Source organism: Aptenodytes patagonicus, chromosome 7, assembly GCF_965638725.1.
Source record: "Aptenodytes patagonicus chromosome 7, bAptPat1.pri.cur, whole genome shotgun sequence".
NCBI lineage: Eukaryota > Metazoa > Chordata > Aves > Sphenisciformes > Spheniscidae > Aptenodytes > Aptenodytes patagonicus.
Genome location: NC_134955.1, coordinates 47230406 through 47249565, shown reverse-complemented (window position 1 = coordinate 47249565; position 19160 = coordinate 47230406). Strand labels below are relative to the sequence as shown.

General features: G+C 42.1%; 1 protein-coding gene across 11 annotated transcripts in view; it reads right to left on the bottom strand.

The window, feature by feature from the left end:
- GPATCH2L (G-patch domain containing 2 like) overlaps positions 1–19160 on the bottom strand; it is a 58305-nt gene that overhangs the window by 35714 nt on the left and 3431 nt on the right. For 3 of the 11 annotated variants that reach the window (XM_076345153.1, XM_076345148.1, XM_076345151.1), the window contains exons 3-7: positions 14521–14585; positions 10983–11159; positions 10568–10647; positions 8414–8478; positions 7465–7519 (exon numbers count right to left, since the gene is read on the bottom strand). In XM_076345153.1, coding sequence (XP_076201268.1) covers positions 7465–7519; positions 8414–8478; positions 10568–10647; positions 10983–11159; positions 14521–14585 — 442 coding nt within the window. Of the gene's footprint in view, positions 1–301; positions 354–2679; positions 2722–5377; positions 5464–7186; positions 7332–7464; positions 7520–7571; positions 7612–8413; positions 8479–10567; positions 10648–10982; positions 11160–14520; positions 14586–19160 lie in introns of those variants that run through there. The other 8 variants (XM_076345154.1, XM_076345146.1, XM_076345145.1 and 5 more) reach the window with 7 other exon arrangements.

Here is a 19160-nt window from a genome sequence, read left to right as displayed (position 1 = left end):
CACATCATCCAGCTTCTAACCCTATCCTTGGAGGAAGCAAAGCACTTAGATTATGTATTGAGAGGCAGCCATTAATCTACTGTCATACAAACAAGGGATGCTATTATCCTCATGTTAAAGTAAATGTTCAGAGACAGCCTTTTAACAAGGATACTGCTACTAAAACTCCACACAACCCAGCTGTTGCTGTTGTGATGCTATATTCCCAGCAAACACAGGCCAAACAAAAGGCGCTCTCTCTAAGCCCTGAAGTGTTACCTGAGGCTGTTGATGGTGGCTTCACAAAATTAACAGTAAAAGCAGAGTTCTTCCTCCTCTTTGACTATAGAGCCAGCTGGGCACCAAAGTCTGATCTGCACATAACAGGTGTAAATCAATACAAGTTGCTCATCCAATCTGCACGCAAAGCTCCCATGCATGCAAGTGGTTCTTGCAATCACATCACACTGCAGGTATTTCCTGTGCATAGCAGTCTCCTCTGCCCTGCAGAGCCTCATGGGAGAGCTTCTAGAGCACATTTTCAGATTCCAAAATCACTAACACGTCAGCTTACTTCTTAAATCATCCAAATCTCATAGGTCTTCATGCAGCAGCAGTCTGTTCCCCAAGTAAGCATTCTAATGACGTAGCAATTCCATTCCTAAAAGTCTGTGTGTGGCAAATGCAAGTAAACACATTTTCTTCTAGTTTTCCAGGTAAGCATTCCAAACAGAGACGATGTGATCCCATATATTGCATTCTCTATTTTCATACTGAATCACACAATATCTGTGCCAGAAAGAGTCCAAATATTTGCCAGACCTGCTGAGTACACAGATTTGATAATGGCAACATGCTTTATAGGCAAAGAAAGCAATAGCAAGTAAACAAAATTCTGAAGCCAAGGGGAATTTATTTTTCGCTCCAGAGAATTAGGATTCACCAAAATGGGAGCATTAGGCCTCGGACAACTGCATGTGACACTAGGTTGATAGCTGCTGTTCATTGCATGCCTGTCAGAAGAATTCAGTTATATCCCCAACTGCAATATTAGCCAGGCTTTAGCACAGGAAGACATGAAAATGCTCCAGTGAAATGGAAAAAGATTTTTAAAAAAACTAGGGAGAAAGATGCCTAAAGCAGTTGACAGCAGACATTTTTACATGAAGACAATTCCAGGAAGATGAAGATGTGTGGATAGGTTGCGTGGAATGAACTGGACACTGTCCTGGGCAAGTGGGACAGCATGAAATCGTGAACATCCGTTCACTGCTTCAGCTGCCTCAGGAAAGGTTTGACATTGCAGGCTAGAGCTATTCAAGCCTTTTCACTCTAACACCACCACCAAATCCAGGGTATGGAGCAACTGGCAGTTTACTAGGAGATGATTGCTCACCCCTTTAGATCTTTATCCCATGTTCTAGGCAAGATGAGAGAGACTTGCTTCTAAACCAAATTAAACTCTAGGTTTACGGTTAATATCAACTGAGAGTACATGCAAAGCGATTTTCTTCAATTCATCTGTACTGTTCAGAGGTGTCTCTAACATAATTCTTCAAATCTCCACCTTCAACATCTACTTGCCATCTGAGGTCCACTTTTCCTATGACCTCTAGCGGGAACATTTAATTGAGTTTTTCCACCCATAACCCTATTTTCAAGGCGAGGCAAATAGTAAATGGCATTAGGGACAGTTTATCTTCTACCTTCCTCTCTTATTCTACCTGCTATTCAAACTCAAATTGAAGGGAACACTGGCTCTAGGCTCTTCTGAAACTCCTACCCTGCCTCAAGGGAATAACATTCCACCAACCAACAACCCATAACATCTTCCCACTGACAGAGCGATTGAGTAACCAAAATCTAATAAGATATTCCACTTGAGCCTGTACAAGATCCTCTTAAGTAGAAGGAGTTCAAGAAGAAAATTCTGTTCAGACCACTCCTTTCTCCCAGAAAGGCAAATGGGCAGAGGGGAAAGAGGGGAAGGATCACTTGGGCTGTCCATGCAAGTCTCTACTTGCTTGCTTTTAACAGCCTGCATCGTCAAGCCGAAACCTTAACAGACAAGACATGATTAGCAAACGCTTTGTGCTCTTAAAGGAGAGTAATTATAGGCATGTGAAAAAAGGAAGAGATCCCTGAGGTACTCTTCCTTGCATGCCTCCCGAGAGGCAGCAGGGCCATTAAAAATTCCATGATGAAGAGGAAAAACAGCCTGGGAACAGCCAGGAGGCAATACAGCAAATTAATACACCAACCGTCCCTCGGGAGGACTGCAAGAAAGCAGGAAACTCTCCTCGCTTCACAAAATAAAATTATACCACTAATGATAACAGTCACCACACACACAAAACTGCTTCTAATGATGGGTGTGAAATTCCCAGTGCTGTGCATACACTTTGAATGAAATCTCTTCTCATCACAGACATAAAGTAAGAAAGGTAATCTTGGTAGTGTACAATTTATACAGTCTTTCAAATGAGACTTCCCAAGGAACCCTCCACATAGAACCTCCTCCTTAACACTGAAAAGCCTTTCTTGAACACCCCCAACTGTGCTCAATATTCTGGCCTTCAGCTCTGTTTAAACGAATCACTGGGTTACCAGTCTTCCAGATGAACTGCACTTCCAGATGAACTGCGCCAAAATCCACCACTGAGACAAAGAAAACATTTTCATAGGAGAGAAAAGACTCACCTGGTAACTGTACTCCATTGGACACATTCATGATAGCAGAAACTAAACAGAGAGAGGTAATTTTGCATGGCGCGATGGGCATCAGGTTGAAGAAACTGGATGTCCACAACATCAAGACAGTTTCTTCTCTAATACATTTCATATAATTCTCAGGGGATTAGCTTCCCCGACACAGACACAATTCTGACAGATTTCCGAGTAGAGTTTCTCCAGGATGAGGTGCAAGCTGTTAGGAGCTTACTAAAGCACAACTACTGGAATCGACTCCATCCATGGCAAAAGAGGAAGACATTAACTGGGGCAATGGCTGAACAGCACTTACAGAGATCACCTGAACCTCCTCTAAGAAAATGGACTACCAATAGGCTTAGCTCTTGAAGCACCTAAAGAACAACTATTGTCAAGAAAATGTTTCTGTGAGGAGCAATTTCCTTCCATGCACTTGGCAGCATCTTTACATAAAGCAAGCACCTTGCACTGAAGAGTTCAATCCTTGCCACATACATGCGGCCACATAACACATTCATTCTCTCCATATTTCTTTCTCCCATAAAGATTCTTGAGCACATTTCACACTAAAATAGGAACTACTTTCTCAAACTACAGGCACTTAAAAACACAGCCGCCTCTGGGATGGGACAACTTCTCTGCCAACATTCAGTAACAATTCATCGGGGATCATGTTTGTCAGGACACCAGCCACCTGTTCATTAGAGGAAGGAACCAAGCATATATTCCTTGGTTAACTAGACTACGCATTCAGCAAAATCAAGCAAACATGATCCCTCCAGGTTTAGAAATCCCTTGCCATAACTAGTAGCTTTGGAAAGGGCCTTCACTGATCATCATAAGGGTAGAGACTTTGCCCTGTTTGAATTTGTGAGCAGGATTTGTCTAGCTCTCCTTTCTGGAAGACAAACTTCTGTAGAGCGCTAAGTAAAACACTTGAGGCACAAGGAAGGTTATCCTAGCTGTAAATGAAGAGACCAATCAATCTTCTTACTTCATGGGCACAAAACATCCCCAGACTGGGGGCAAAAGCACAGAAAGAAACCAATTTGCTGATGCACAATCTTCTGAATTCTTTTTATTCTCATCCAGTTGAATGTTTAAGAGCTGATTTCTTCCTCCCTCTCCCTTTCCAGCTTTATCATGCTGGCTACAGCAGCATGAGGTCATGGTGCGACATCACAAAATTCCCTGCAGAAGCCAGTGGGAGGAGAGGCTTTGCTGGGTGGGTGCCAAGCTTTCGTTCAGACACATACAACCTCAGTACATTTTTCATGCTCTATTTGCTAATTAACAAGGGAAAGAAAATGATGAAGCTGAAAGTCCAGACGTTTCTTTCAGATTCGGTCCTTCATACAAGCACATAAGCAGAATTGTGTCTCAAGCAAGGCTCTGTCTCCTTGCACGGGGAAAGAGCTCAAGGGCACCTTACCTTTAGATAGTCACCTGCAGCACAAGAACAGGAGTCACCTCCAAGGCCAACACTTGAATTTAATTTAGGATTAGTCAGCAGAAGGTGCCTGAATAGCATATTAACCCCAACTATGCAGACTCAAATATTCCTCAACATTTGGCCAGACCAGATATAAATTTCAGCTACAGCAATAAAGAGAGATATCAAGCCATTAGACGTCACCTCAGGTGAGTTCTGAATCTGTTCAGAGGGTCTATTTTAGGCACCCAGAATTCCAAAATGCCTCAGCATGTCACCCACATGAGCTTGTCAGCACTACTCCTCTCATCTTGTTCTGATTTTAATAGTGGGCAACAATACTATGCCTATTTGTACCTTGTGCTGGTTTTGGCTGGGATAGAGTTAATTTTCTTCATAGCAGCTAGTATGGGGCTATGTTTTGGATTTGTGATGAAAACAGCATTGGTAATACAGGGATGTTTTAGCTATTGCTGAGCAGTGCTTACACAGAGTCAAGGCCTTTTCTGCTTCTCACACCACCCCACCAGCGAGCAGGCTGGGGGTGCACAAGTAGTTGGGAGGGGACACAGCCGGGACAGCTGACCCCAACTGACCAAAGGGATATTCCACACCATGTGACATCATGCTCAGCATATAAAGCTGGGGGAAGAAGAAGGAAGGGAGGATGTTTGGAGTGATGGCGTTTGTCTTCCCAAGTAACCATTACACGTGATGGAGCCCTGCTTTCCTGGAGATGGCTGAACACCTGCCTGTCGATGGGAAGTAGTGAGTGAATTCCTTGTTTTGCTTTGCTTATGTGCGCGGCTTTTGCTTTACCTATTAACCTGTCTTTATCTCAACCCACAAGTTTTCTCACTTTTACTCTTCTGATTCTCTCCCCCATCCCACTGGGGGGGAGTGAGCGAGCAGCTGTGTGGTGCTCAGTTGCTGGCTGGGGTTAAACCATGACATACCTATACAACACACTTGCAGCAACTCACTGCACAACCCAGAACAGATCAGATTTATTTCTAAAAGCACAGTATGTTCTGCCTGTCTGTCATACACTGTTTCATATACTCTAAGTGCTTAGTGTATTGAGACTCTCAAATAATCTGCATCGGTATGCTTTATGCTAAGTTTGAACACAGGTCTCCTTGGGAAAAGTGCATTAACCTCCAGGTCCACAATTATTGTTCAGACCACATAGTACTACCAAAGATAACCATGGAAGGGAAGTGAGACAACCCCAACAGAGCAGAGCAAGGGAGTTACCTGGCAGTGCAGCGTGCTGGTGAGCATCTTCGGTGGGAAGCATCAGCAAGCACATCCAGAGAGTACAGAGGAGATAATGGATTGAACTGGAAAGTCAAGAGATTTTATTTAAGCAAAGCGTAAAAAGAAATAGTCTCCAGATACAGCTGCTCAGATCTATTCCCTACAGTTGTTCATACAGTACAAGGAGACCTTTCCAACGCATCAAGGGGTGAGACCAGGTGAGAACTGACTCTCACTTCAGACAAAAGGCTAGCACGGGATGCAACAGCACATCTCATAACCATCTTCTCACAACAGACAGCCTTATAAGCACACTCCTCTTTCAACTCGCATTATTACAAATTCTGGTTGACTAACAGCATACTCAAAGAGCTCAACTGCTGCATGCCATGAGCAAGAAGTCTGCTTCCCTTTCAGGAAGCCTCTTGTCTACCTTCACATTGTAGAGAGAAAAGTCACTGTTATGAATGGTGCAAGCACAGAACCTCCCACAAAGCAGTTCCAATATTCCCTATGGTCGTATGTATCACTAAAACAGACCTCTAGAAGACTCAGGCCCACCAGGTTCAGCTCACAATGAGCTCCCAATTCATTCCACAGCAAGTGAGCTGGTCCTCCCACTCCCAACCCACCTCACAAGCTTTCTCTGCAAACTGCTTAAAACAAATTTCTGAAACACTGCATGGTCAGGCTAATCTTAGATCCTTTGTTAGACATACACTAGACAAATCCTGAAGGCATCAAACAGACAGCTTTTTGTAGAAGATGCAACTCAAGATTTTTTTTTTTTTAAAGGTCAGGACAGAAATGGAATAATCTAGTCAATCAATGCATGGAGCAAACTTTGCTCAATATGCAAATAGAAGGTTTAGACTGGTAGTTTCTCTGGGGTACCTGCATTACATTTCCATTCAGCATCTCCTCTTTATTTATAATTCACACAACAAGCAGGAAATTAATTTCCATGTGCTTTGCAAAGTGCTACACCAATCTCCAGAACACTTTTCTTGTATTACTAAGATTACTGATGCATTTTTAAATAAGGACAAATGAATAATCCACAGCTGTAGCATGACCGTCATAAAAGCTATCTGCAACTCTAGAACTCAGTAGTAGGCCTTGGACTTCAACCTTTCTGAGAAAGAAGAGGCACTATGAACCACAAAGCTGCTGCTATCAGGGAGCTCCTCCTTAAGTTGGACTGTTAGTTTACTGTCAGTGAAGTAACACTGCAGCTGCACAGTAGGGGAGAATTACCAGTAACCCTCTCTATCTGATTCAAGTTCATTTAAGAAAAATTTATTTTGGTCATTTTAAAGCTTATGTAGTTATCATTCTTATCTTTAGCAATATAAAAGTGGTATGTGGTATGTTCTTATTAACAGAAAATACACAATTGCACAAAGGCCTGAGAATTATTTCTTGCCATATATGTATTTTTAGTCACCTGAAGGGTAAAACAGATTTCAACCCTACTGCTCACCAACCAAAAACCAACTTGCAAAGGAATAGAAGGGAGTGTGCATGGCTAGGAACACTGTAACAACACGACTGCTCAAATGGAAGATCCTTTTTGCTTTCTGCTATCAAGAAACCAAGCTCTTATATCTTAAGTAAAAAAGCCTTCTAACACTGAAGCTATGAAAGACTTACTGAAGAATATAAAAGTGCAAACACAAGAGTTTTAGCTAAAAGAATGCCTATTTCTCTTGCTTATCACCTCTTACATTTTCCTGTTACAGCTGCTATTTAACTACAGTCAGCTCACCATTTTTTTCCCTTCTCTGTTGATGAGACTATCAGGTAGAAGCCTGAGCCAAACAAGACAAAACAAAGCATTTAAAAAAAGAAAAACGTTCCAATTCTTACGGAATTTTGAGAGGCCAAAGTTCCTCCTGCCAAGAGGCATTTTCCCTCCCACTCACTGTCAGAGAGGAAGGCCTACACTAACCTGAAACAGGGAGATAAACAAAAGGAGCTCCTGAGCTATTCAGTTTAAATAGACAATAGGCCAGAGACATGGGTTGTGTTCAAAGCTCAGAAGACATCAGTTACCAAAATGAGAAGGGATAGGGATGCCTTACCTCATGTGCACAGGCCACAGTGTGTGGGAAATCAGAAGCCGGCACTTTGTTCTTTCTAGAGAGAAGGAAACCAAGAAAATAAAAAAGGTAGAGCAGAGTCAGCTTACCTGGTTGCGACCTCTCTTCCCCATGGATGGTAACCAAAAACTGGAAGGAGGCAGAGTCGGAAGGACAGGTGGGAACAATGCCAAGGAAGGAGTGAACACGGGGTTGGGGGGGGGGAGCAGGGTTGGGGGTAAAGAGAGAAGGGGAAGGGAAGAACAAAGATGGAGGGAGAAGGAGAAAGATTAAACATCAGCAGGACTCATACTAAGAACAACAAATTTCAGATCCAAGGAAGAAAACTGGATACCAACAGCTGGTGAAGGCTGGACCCATTGCACTACAGTCAAGAGGTGCCACCCTTACCTATCCATTGCCTAACAAGAATAGCATTAGAGGGATGCCAAAGGATATGCACCATGACTATTTCCAGTGCTGACTACAATTTAAATACACTAATTGGGGAAGGAGACAGAACACCAAAGAAAGCAAGCAATTTCGCAGCTGACTTGTCAGCATCATTTCTGCAGTCTGGGTATGCACCCATAGCATGACTCCACACAGAAGCTTTTTAACTAACATATAGGGCTCTCGTACTGTGCAGAAGATCTGCAGTTATTGCAATGGCACTTTATAAGGGAGCGGGAAAGAAAAAGCTGACTGTAACCAAAAGGGCATTTGAGCAGTGTCCACACACTGGGGCAGCCTTATAAACAAAAGGGAAGTCAGCAATTGCAAATAAGAAAACGGAAAAGCCATCAGTAGAGGACTGTCTCCCATTCCACAGGTCACTGCATGCTTAAGTTACCACCCAGCTCATCATTCCCTTCCGTCCCAGGAAGGAAGAGGACCCTATAGCTCTTCCTCCCCTCCCAAAGTTCTGCACAACAGCTGTTAAGGGCCTTACTCTTTCTGGCGCGGATCACTAATATGACCTAGCCTCTCGGTGCCCAGAATGCTCATGGAGGTCTCCTGAAACACAAAGACAGATAAAAGGTTGCAGACTCTTACACAGTGAGCAGACATAATAGTTTGCTGCTGCCAATAAGAACAGATCTTACTCCCCTGGGCCACATCCTTTCCTTTCCAGCCCACTCTCAGCTGAACATATTCACTTTCTCCTTTTAGAACCTCAACTGAGCTGATTTAACTAATTAGAATGGCAGAAAATCATTTAGTTTTATTTGTGGGGCTTGGTTTTTATTATTTTAGTGATGATATTTGCTTGCACAGGGGCACACCAAGGACTGGACCTGTACAAAGTATGCAGCACAAGGATGCAGTTAAGAACAGGGGGAATAGCTGAGAAGTGCTTATTTCCAGGTTGCTGGAGTCAGCTGGGCCAGAAACAGGCTGAGAGACAGGACATCACACTGTCCCACTAACAATGGGGATTCACCAAGCACAGGTGAATGAAACAAGGGGTACGTATGAAGCTTTTGCCCTTTCTGAAAGCAGCAATTCAGCAGTAGGGACTCTAGCAGCTAAAGAAAAGGTAGATCCTAGGAGAAAGGACTTGTTCTGGGAACATGTTTCTCCCCGTGAGACACTGCCCTGTGTATGTGCTTGATGCTGGCATACACATACACACACAGCCTGAAGCACCAGCTGTTCGTATCTGCATGGCAACTACCTCCAAGAAAGAAATATACTTTGCAGTAAGGGTCTGAAGAAGAGGGTAAAAGGCTTTCACAGGTAAGATTCTTCACAGTTTGTGCCAGGTACATAGGCAAAACACGCTCAAAGTTTGGGGGGAGTTGTAGCAGCAGGGGTGAAAGATGGGCTATTTGTTACAGCAGGAAAATTATTAACTTAAAGTGCCGTAATGTTTAAATTTACAGTTTATTACTGTGTAAATTACAAGCCGTACTTTTGGTAATTAGCAGCTCGCTGGCGGGGAGCTCTGAATGAAACTCATTATTTATGATTACAATTTAGAGAGAGATGGGGAAGGGGGAGCAGTGACCTCCGCTGCAAATGACAAAGATCCCTTTAAGGTGATGAAGATGAATTAAACAAGTAAATATTATCCTTCTCATTTGGATCATTAGAGGTGCTGCCAACAGGCCCAGCCACTTGCAGGTGGCCTGAGGAACCTTACCCAAAGCCACTCTCTTGCCAGCTGAGGATTCATATTTTAAACACTGGTTACAACTAAGCAAGGTGAGTGGAAGAAAGAAGGGGCAAACAAGGATCTTTCAAGTGTGACTGAACAGAAGGAAGAAGTCGCACTCCTCTAGACTCTGGGCCCCTCTAACACACCTTGCTAACAGACTCTCTAAAGCCAGTCAGCTCAGAATATATGCTAATATTTTCAAAAGCACAAAGCGCATCCCAATAAAAGTAAAGCCAAACACAGCCAACACCTTCCTTCTCAGAAACATCTTTTACGACAGACAGCAGCACTCAACACTCCAAGATCTAGACCCGACCAGGTGTATCTCCTCCCTCTGTTAGACAGGCATCTGCAAAGTATTGCTTATTCCTTTAGAAACTGCACTAATATTTTGTTTGTTGTCTGCCCTACATATAATAAACCTAGTGAATGGCTCTGGGTAACTTTGTCTGCATTATTGCATATACCCTTTTATTCTTCTGTCTCCCCACTAAAAATGCAACTGCTAAAACCACCTTCCTTTGCTGCCATTCATATCAGTCTGCTTCCCTATCTAAAATTTGGCCTTCATTCACCTTTGAGTCACCTCTCTGCCCTTGTAGTCTCAGATTATGAGCATGCACAAGTCTTATGCCATCATCATTTTCCCCTACATTCTGTCTAAATCTTCTTGATATTTATGCTTCCTGTCATTCATCTTCAGACCTCCTTTCATACTGCTTTTAGCACTGATCAACTGTCTTTGCCACCCCAAACCTGCCTTAAAATCCTCTTAGTCACTCAATCAACTTCTGACAGTCAAAGCAGTTAAATCAAACAATACAAGAAACAGAAAATGTACACGGCCCCTTTCTGCAGAAAACAATTCACATGATATCTTAGAATAGTACTTCAGGACTGATCAGCATTGGAAATACAAAATTATTATCCTGCAAAAGGGAATACCTTGCCAACAAGCCTCCTCCGACCTTTTCTGAGACAACGGGCAGCAGCTCCTGGAAGGCGATTCAGGCGAGCATGAAATCCTGAAAACCAAACCCAGAAAAACTGAGCAACGAATACAGAAGATTCTTCCTGATAAAACCACTGGGAAAAACAGTTAGTTCAGTGGTCACATCAGCTCCTCTGTCTCTTGTTTCTCAATCTGCAAGAGGTAGATATGCCAAAAGAAGACTCAAGAATGTGGGCAGCTGGTATGAGTATTTTAGTATCCTCTCCAGTAGCGCAGCTATTTTTAATTGGATCATTAAAAGAAAACAGATCACTAATATCAGTTTAAATTGCAGCACCTATGAACAGAATCTACTCTTGCCATCACATCAGAAGTTCTCAAACACATGGCATTCCTTATGGACCTCACCTCTCTGAGCTGGCCGCGAGGGCAAAAGGAACGTGGAATCTGAGAGCTTGTCCAGGCCCGAGTCAATCCGCTCCACTTCAGATCGGTGGTCAGCTCCCCACTTGGGAAGAAGGTTGGGGACAGTGAATCCTGGAACACATTCTCCTTCATAAAACCAATCACTTTGCTCATCATCTCCTAAAGAAATAGGACGGAATTAGCCACAAGGAACATCAATGTGCCCTCTGACAGTCCCACAAAATACTACAGGTAGGCATTTCTGGATGCGAAACAGCTGAAGTCTCATTAGGAATTCCTTCCTGAAGAGCCTTATATTTGCATTCTGTTTCAATGATCTGCAGTAACTATGGGGCCTCACTAAATGCTTTAAACTATCCAACTCATCAGTCTACAGAATTTCCCTATAGAACAAAGCCCTCTTTATAGACCTGCCTAGGGCAGCTTTAGCACTCTTGCAAACGCATCTCATCAACCTTAGTTCAATGTTGTGTGATGTCTTATGCACAACTCTTTCTCCGAAGTAATTACTGTGACAGAGGTAGAGGCCAATCATTTGGCACACTTTATAGGCTGTCACGGGAGAGACTTCACAACAGAAGACCAGGCTCACAGAGTAAGCAAAGGGAGCATACTCACTGATGAGAAAGATCCCTAGTCTCCTAAGACCGCAACTAAGAGGAAAACACACAACAGTCTGAGTGTAAGTACTAACCACGCTGTGAGTCTGTCTCAATCAAAATTTCTTAGAATCTGTCAGAACTACAAACCCTCTGCAAAACTAGAGCAGCAGCAACAGAAATCATAATCAAAGTCTCCATAAAGCAGGGTCACTGTAATTAATGCAGTTGCAGTCTAAAACCGAACTGCATCAGACACCATTCATGGTAAATCTGCCTGGCCAGAAATCCCCTGAGAGCAGTAGCACGTGAGCAGTGTAAGAAAAAGCAGGAAGAGGGCAAAGAACCTGACACACTTAGCTTTTCAGTAGCCCAACTAAGAGAGTCCCATGTAATTGCAAGGTACTTCCCTTAAAAAACTAACACACCTCACCTAGGGAAAACTCTCATTTGCCTACCATTAAGTCTCAACTCAAGCATCCCCACTTACTCTCCTTTCCTCACCGACTTACACTATTCCTGACTGAAGTCCATTATGCCTACCCACACATCTTGCCAGGCAAAAGAAAAAAAAAAACCAAGAAAAAGAAAAAAACTCATCCTAATAAGAATGCTGCAATCTTGCACATAACAGAAGCAGCAACACCCAAAACCAACTCCAATCACCAACAGGTGGAACAGCCAGAACACTTCATCCCAAAGCTCTGACATTGCTTTTTATTTCTGTGATGTCAGTTGACCTAGCATGCTTGTGACAAATATATTTTACAATATCCCTACCTACCTTATAGTAAATTAAAACTAAGTAATGTTGGATAGTTCTTCTAAGTGATCATAATTTGTGCAAAAACATCCCTACAGTTTTGGATCTATGAGCATAGTGCACTGTCATATCTCAAATCACTACTTTCACAAGACAAACTTTAACAATCAGGATCATATACTAATACCTCAGTAACTTTCACAGTGAGAGATCCCAATGCATTTAAACAAAAAAAAAAACCCTTACAATCAAATTATAAACTAGGACCATTCTCTGCTTACAGAAGCGCACTGGTAGCTGAAATTGCAAAGACAACCTATTTAATTAGCAACAGCACAAATATTACATGACATAACCTCAAAAGAAGGGGGGAAAAAAAACTACATTCAATTTAAGTACACTGCTATCTTAAATTACCCATTATTCAGTTTGGAATTGTACTAGAAAACTATTTCTAAGGTGATGATCTGTGACAAAAAAAAAAAAAGTTTTGTGCTCTCTCCATCTCACTGAAGTGGAGAGCTGTTGTTTATTATTTACTTTACGACTAGAAATTGTCTAAAAAAAAGGAAAGGCAAATGTTTCTTATTTAACCTGAAAGTACAACAACATTTTTTAACCCTTTTTAACATAACTGTAAGATAAAACATCTTGGACAGAGAGCTATTATAGTATAAACTGTTTGAACAGACAGAGGCCTGATGACTAAGATGTCAAATCTCTTCTAGTACCTAGACAGGGAAGGCTGTAATTGGATTTTATTAATTTATTTAAGTGGTATATTCTACATGCTCTTGTATACTGGGTATCCTACTTTTAGTAGCAGCTGAAAGTTAATGCCTAAAACAGGGTATAAAACCAGGGCAAGTATATAGAGCAAGCATATAGATAAGTGTATATATCTACTTATCCAGTCTACATCAATCTTGCCTCGCGTGATGAAGTAAAAATTCAACACTTCAGTCACCACCCTGCTTCGTCATCTGATATGCAAGCACTCAGTAATTTCAGCTCCCCCACAACAGTCATCGGTAAAAAGAGAGGATAAAAGATTTGACTTTTCTGTTGCTTTTGAAGGATGGGAGGCTGGAAACAGTTATTTTTCAGCAAAGGTCAAAGCTGATATTTGAAATCCCTACTCTTAGGCAAAGTATTATAGCCACCTAAGATCACAACAGATCAGCCCTACAGCCTAACATATCATCAGAAAACATGTAAGCATATTTGCTATCACTGTGTTGCCTCACACACAGATACCTGGGTCAGTAACAAGCTAGTGGAAGCAGCATTTCCTACTGAGTTACTGATACTACTTCCTTTAGCACTCTCGTATTCCCAGAAGAGATCTCATCCAAATCTTAGCTTATGAAATGTGACAGAATCAGAGTGCACACCAGCACAAGCTGCGCAGAATTACAGGTGTTTAGGGTCACATTCCACCTGCTCCAACTATAATAGTCCTGAGTGCCTATGTGCCTACTACAACCTCTTTCACACTTACTTTTGCCATATCCCCCATAAACTGGACACTGCGCTGTCACTGATAAATAAAACCAGATTACACTCCACACTCAAACCTCCTAAGAAACCATTTCTACAACAGGCATTGAAAATACTAGGCTCAATCAGTACTCACAAGAGCAAGAGAGGAACGTGTATTTAAAGAAATAAAACCTATCACATATTACTATTGTCTTCTTAGAACAGTCCGTTAGGTGACTTGTCAGTACTAACTGATTTTTTTTTCACATTGCCTCTTCCTGCCTATAGAGAAAACGACTAACAGATTCAGGCACTAATGGCACGTAGACAACAGTTAAAACACCTATAGAAACAAATCAAAAGCTCTGCTCTTTCATTATGGAGAGCTCTAAAACTCCTCTTGCATTTCCGTGCCTTTCCATAATAATAGCTTCTTATACTTCAAATGTTATGGATCTGATACACAAAGTATTTCAGCAGGAAGAGTGTACTGTTTTCAAAATCACACCTTTGTAGCCCTCAGCTAATTTCTTAACTTCTAGCCCCTCCCAGCCACTGGCCTTTCTCCCATACTTCCCTCTGTCCCTCTTCAAACATAGATCTTTCTTTGTATTTTTAAAGAAATTAAGAGAAATTCCCCAGCAACACACGAGGAAAATCATAGGACAGTTTTTACCTTGGCGGCCCTCATCATTGGTAAACAGGCCAGTATCACTGCTGCTGCATACACTGCTGGTTTCACTGGAACAAAAACAAACAAAAAACCCCATTGTTACAATTGCAGCAGAGACAAAACAAAAACCACATTATTACATTGTACTAGCTTCTCTGAGCCCAAAATGCTTTACACATCTCACAGAAATTGCATTTCAGACACATAGCTGGCTCTAGCATGGGACATAATTGCTTTCTGTTAAAACTTAGCAATGCTGCATCACTTGAAAAAGAGTAGAACCTGTATCTAGTCTAGTTCTAAGTTATCAAAAAGTAATTAATACAATGGCATTTGCCTCGGGTACTAGAGTTAATAACCTAACTATGACATTGTCTGGAATACTCACTAGGAAATTAAATGCAGTTAAAAACTCTGTCCTTGGGTCACTTAACAGCTACTGAAAACCCTCTGAAGTTTTCTACTTCAGATTCCTTTTTCTCAAAAATGTTATACAGGTACATAAACCCCCCTTCAATCTACGGCAACTTTTATTTTATTTGGAGGGAAGAGCAGCTAGTACATTCACAACTCTTCAGCTAAATACCTTAGCACAGCATGACTTGCTGCTGCTGAATGCAACCTCGTTACAGCACGCTTTGCATTTGCTGAAGCAGTTACAGAAGACTTAATTCTTGAACCAAAGAATTAAACTAGAAATTAATGTGTAGAAAGTCGCTAATTGACTGTAAAGCTGGATGAATATTTGTAGCAGAAGCACATGCTCAGGTCAGTCCCAAGCATCTGATGGCTTTAATGCCGATATTAAATCAATCCTTGGACACTTCAGGCAATACTTCCTCTGATTTAGCTGAGAGATATCAGAACAAGCAGAAACTACTTACTGTCCACCCCCTTAGCACTAAGACCTTAGATGCCAACATCAGGTATAACTCAGCACTAGAATCAATCTCCGATCGGAGCTTGCTGTTAGAAAGCATCTCTGGGTCTCTCTTTTCCAGGGAAATTGGATCACTAGACACCAGTGTCAACTGGAGACCCCTCGATTCAAAAGGCTGAAGGATGAGGGATCACAAGATGCGTCACCCCAAAGAATTGCAGGCACATAATAAAACACCATTTCGTAAGCATGTTATTGCTCTTAGAAAATGCACTCTAGAGTGTAGCCAAATCAACTCATCGTGCTGGATATCTACAAACCCTGCATCTTCATCATTGTATAAAGACCATTTAAGCTTAAAGGATGAACAGTCTGTACATGATTCCCACATTTCAGTATGTAAGTTAATATCAAATTCCAAATCAATCCATTACAAAGTTTGGCCATCCATTCACCCTCCCACATATACACTGTAGCAATTAAGGCCAAGGACTGAGAACCATGAGTCATTCATTTCATTCCTAGCTCTCCTACCAACTCACTGTATGACCCTGGGCAAATCTCTTAGCGTGTCTGCTTTCCCTTTTGAAAGCCTGGATTAATAGTCCTCACAAGCAGCAGATGTGAGGACTGAGTGACTGCTTCATAAGGGTTTTAGCATCCTCAGAGGAAGGGTGCCTGAGAAAGGAAAAAGCATTAAGTCAAGATTCCAGATCATATTAACAGTACTTTAAGCATCCTGTTGTATTGAGCTCTTTAGTTCCTTATAGATACGCGTTACTGCCAGTGCTTTACTGGAACAAACTTTCACAGATCTCACCCTCTTCACCACTCCTTTTACACTTCAGGGCTGAACACAAACTAGACTCCTACACAAGCCTTTCTGCAGGTCCAGTAAGCACTGATTAATGACCTCCACTTGCAAAGGAGGCTACTTACCTTAACCATGAAATAATGAATGCTATTGATCTGACAAGCTACTGCTATAGAGTGTTATTGATCACCCAATCTTTGGTTAAAATGGTCCTCATTTAGCAATTTCACTGTCGCAAACACCTGGAGCAAAGCATGCTTATAATTAAATAGTTTGGGGGAGTTAAAGTGAGAGGTGATGGACAGAGATCTCAGGTTTTCCCCATTTATTCTTTCGCCTGAGCTATTGTTTGTGTCAGGAGGGATATTGATTTTCTATAAAAATAAGAAAACAAGAGGCACCGAGGGGCTGCAGAAGGTCAGGCTGAGCTGGAGAAGGAGGGGAAGCTGAACACTCTGTCTTTGTCACTTGCCTTCCGAGAGAGGAATTTTTTCTTTACGGAGAGACTGACCTCCAATTCATCAGCTTAGCCTGGCTCTTGACTGCCACTGCAGGCTGTCATCGAAACAGCTCCCTTCCAAAGGGTAAAGCGACTGTACTGCATACTCGGGATGAGCACTGGTTACCCTCCCAGGCCAGAATACTGTACTGGTTTTGGCTGGGATAGAGTTAAATTTTCCTCATAGTAGCTCTATGGGGCTATGTTTTGGACTTGTGACCAAAACGGTGTTGATAACACAGAGATATTTTAGTTATTGCTGAACAATGCTTAAACAGTGCCAAGGCCATCTCTGTTTCTCACACCACCCCACCAGCGAGTAGGCTGGGGGTGCACAAGAAGTTGGGAGTGGACACAGCTGGGACAGCTGACCCCAACTGACCAAAGGGATATTCCACACCATATGATGTCATACTCAGCATATAAAGCTGGGGGAAGAAGAAGGAAGGGGGGACGTTCAGAATTATGGCGTTTGTCTTCCCAAGTAATTGTTACGTATGATGGAGCCCTGCTTTCCTAGAAATGGCTAAACATCTGCCTGCCGATGGGAAGCAGTAAATGAATTCCTTGTTTTGCTTTGCTTGCACACATAGCTTTTGCTTTACCTATTAAATCAACTTTATCTGAACCGATGTGTTTTCTCATTTTTACTCTTCCGATTCTCTCCCTCATCCCACTGTGAGGGAGTGAACGGGCAGCTGAGCTGCCTATCCAGGTTAAATCACGACAAATACATCAGCATCAAGCCAGTGAAGTCACACAGCATTGGTGGGTCAGTACAATCCCCAGTTTGAAAAAGTCACGTTAAGAGTTATGGCACTTGAGAGTAGATTAGACAAACTGCGCATCTCTCACTAGTAAGCACATCATTCAAAGTGATTTTTCAAGACAGCTCTTGTACTATGGTTTGTTCTGCCCTCAAGCCAAACCCAGACCATTCTGGGAGTACTCAGCTTAGACCAACAAGAGAAAGAACTTCAGCACTCAATATATAATTTGCCTTTGCTTTATTATGGCTGCAGGGAATCTCAAAGCATTAAGGGACAGAAGGACATGTTACTTCTAACAGTCTTAGCAGTTAACTGTCACCTTTGTACAAATATGCAAATGGCTACTTAAACTAAGACCACTTGCTTCCTCTGTTGTTTCCACAACCATTTATATATCAGGCTTTCAGTCGTGTCATTACCCAATTTAGAACTATCATCGTTCCCTCATCATGTTCCTGCACATCTCTCCTTCTCTCAATTTGTGTTAATCTCTTGCCATGTTTGGCAAACAATTTCAAAGATTTCATTTCACACACACTTTGAATCACAATACCGCAGCACATCTTCCTCCAGAAAAAGAGTGGGTGCAGTCTCACAAGCAAACTATAAAAACTACCTCCTCATTAAGGATCCATATCCAAAGCTTTCTCTGTGAATGGGAGTTCATCTACCGAATACAGTAGGTTTTTGATCTGACTTAGGATAAGGAGCCTTCTAGAAACTAGAGAAAATGCTGGATATTTTAGCATTTACAGAGATTCATTCCTACATAACAAAGAAAAGCAAGTGTCAGTGGAAGGGATGAAAAAGAAAGTGGGGGGAAAAAAAATCAGTTATGAATATGCAACTTAGTTTGCCTAAAAACACATTAGTTTTGTGACACTCCCCACTGCTAGAGGAGTGAACAGTAGTGGAACAAATTCAGTATCAAAGTGTTCCGTGAATCACCAGATCACCACAGACTGCTTGCAAGTCCCACAATCTGTATCAGTCACTTTCCCTCCCATCAGCTTGTGATGACAACCATACCATTCCATCTCCTAGGCATCCAATTTTCTTCTCCCTTCCTCAGGATATGCCCTTACTATACATCTGTGCAAAGTACTTCTTTTGTACGGTACCAGAAAAAACAGCTAGAGCAGAGTGAGAGTGAGGTAAGCACAGCCAGTTTCACTCTGCTGCTAGCAGTAAAGTGCTATATTTAGAGCAGCAGAGACCAAAGCACAATCCTTCACTGCCGTGAGGGATACTCTGCAGTGAAGAGGGTTGTTTGTATTTCTCTCTCCAACTTTGACCCTCCCTGGTGAGTCATAGCACAGATCACATGTGGTGTTGGAGAGGTCAAATATTCCAACCCCTGGATTTCCAAAGAGAATCCCAAGGACTTGGCAGCAGATGGTAAATGTCATTTGATGCAGACACTTGCACAATAATTACTTTGAGAGCAAGGGACAACTGAGACAGAACAAAGTGATCCTCCAGCATGGTCCTCAAGTAACAGTCCGGACAAAGCTGTTTATTTACTCTTTCAAAGGCTGGCACAAATAAAGGCTGGATGAAAGCCTGCTGGTTTAAGTTCAAGTTTGACATGATGGAACAGACTCTGACTGGTAGAAGAAAAAACCCTCAAGGAACACTGTCCATCACTGCCACATCAGGTAAGGGTATCTCTCAGTCCAT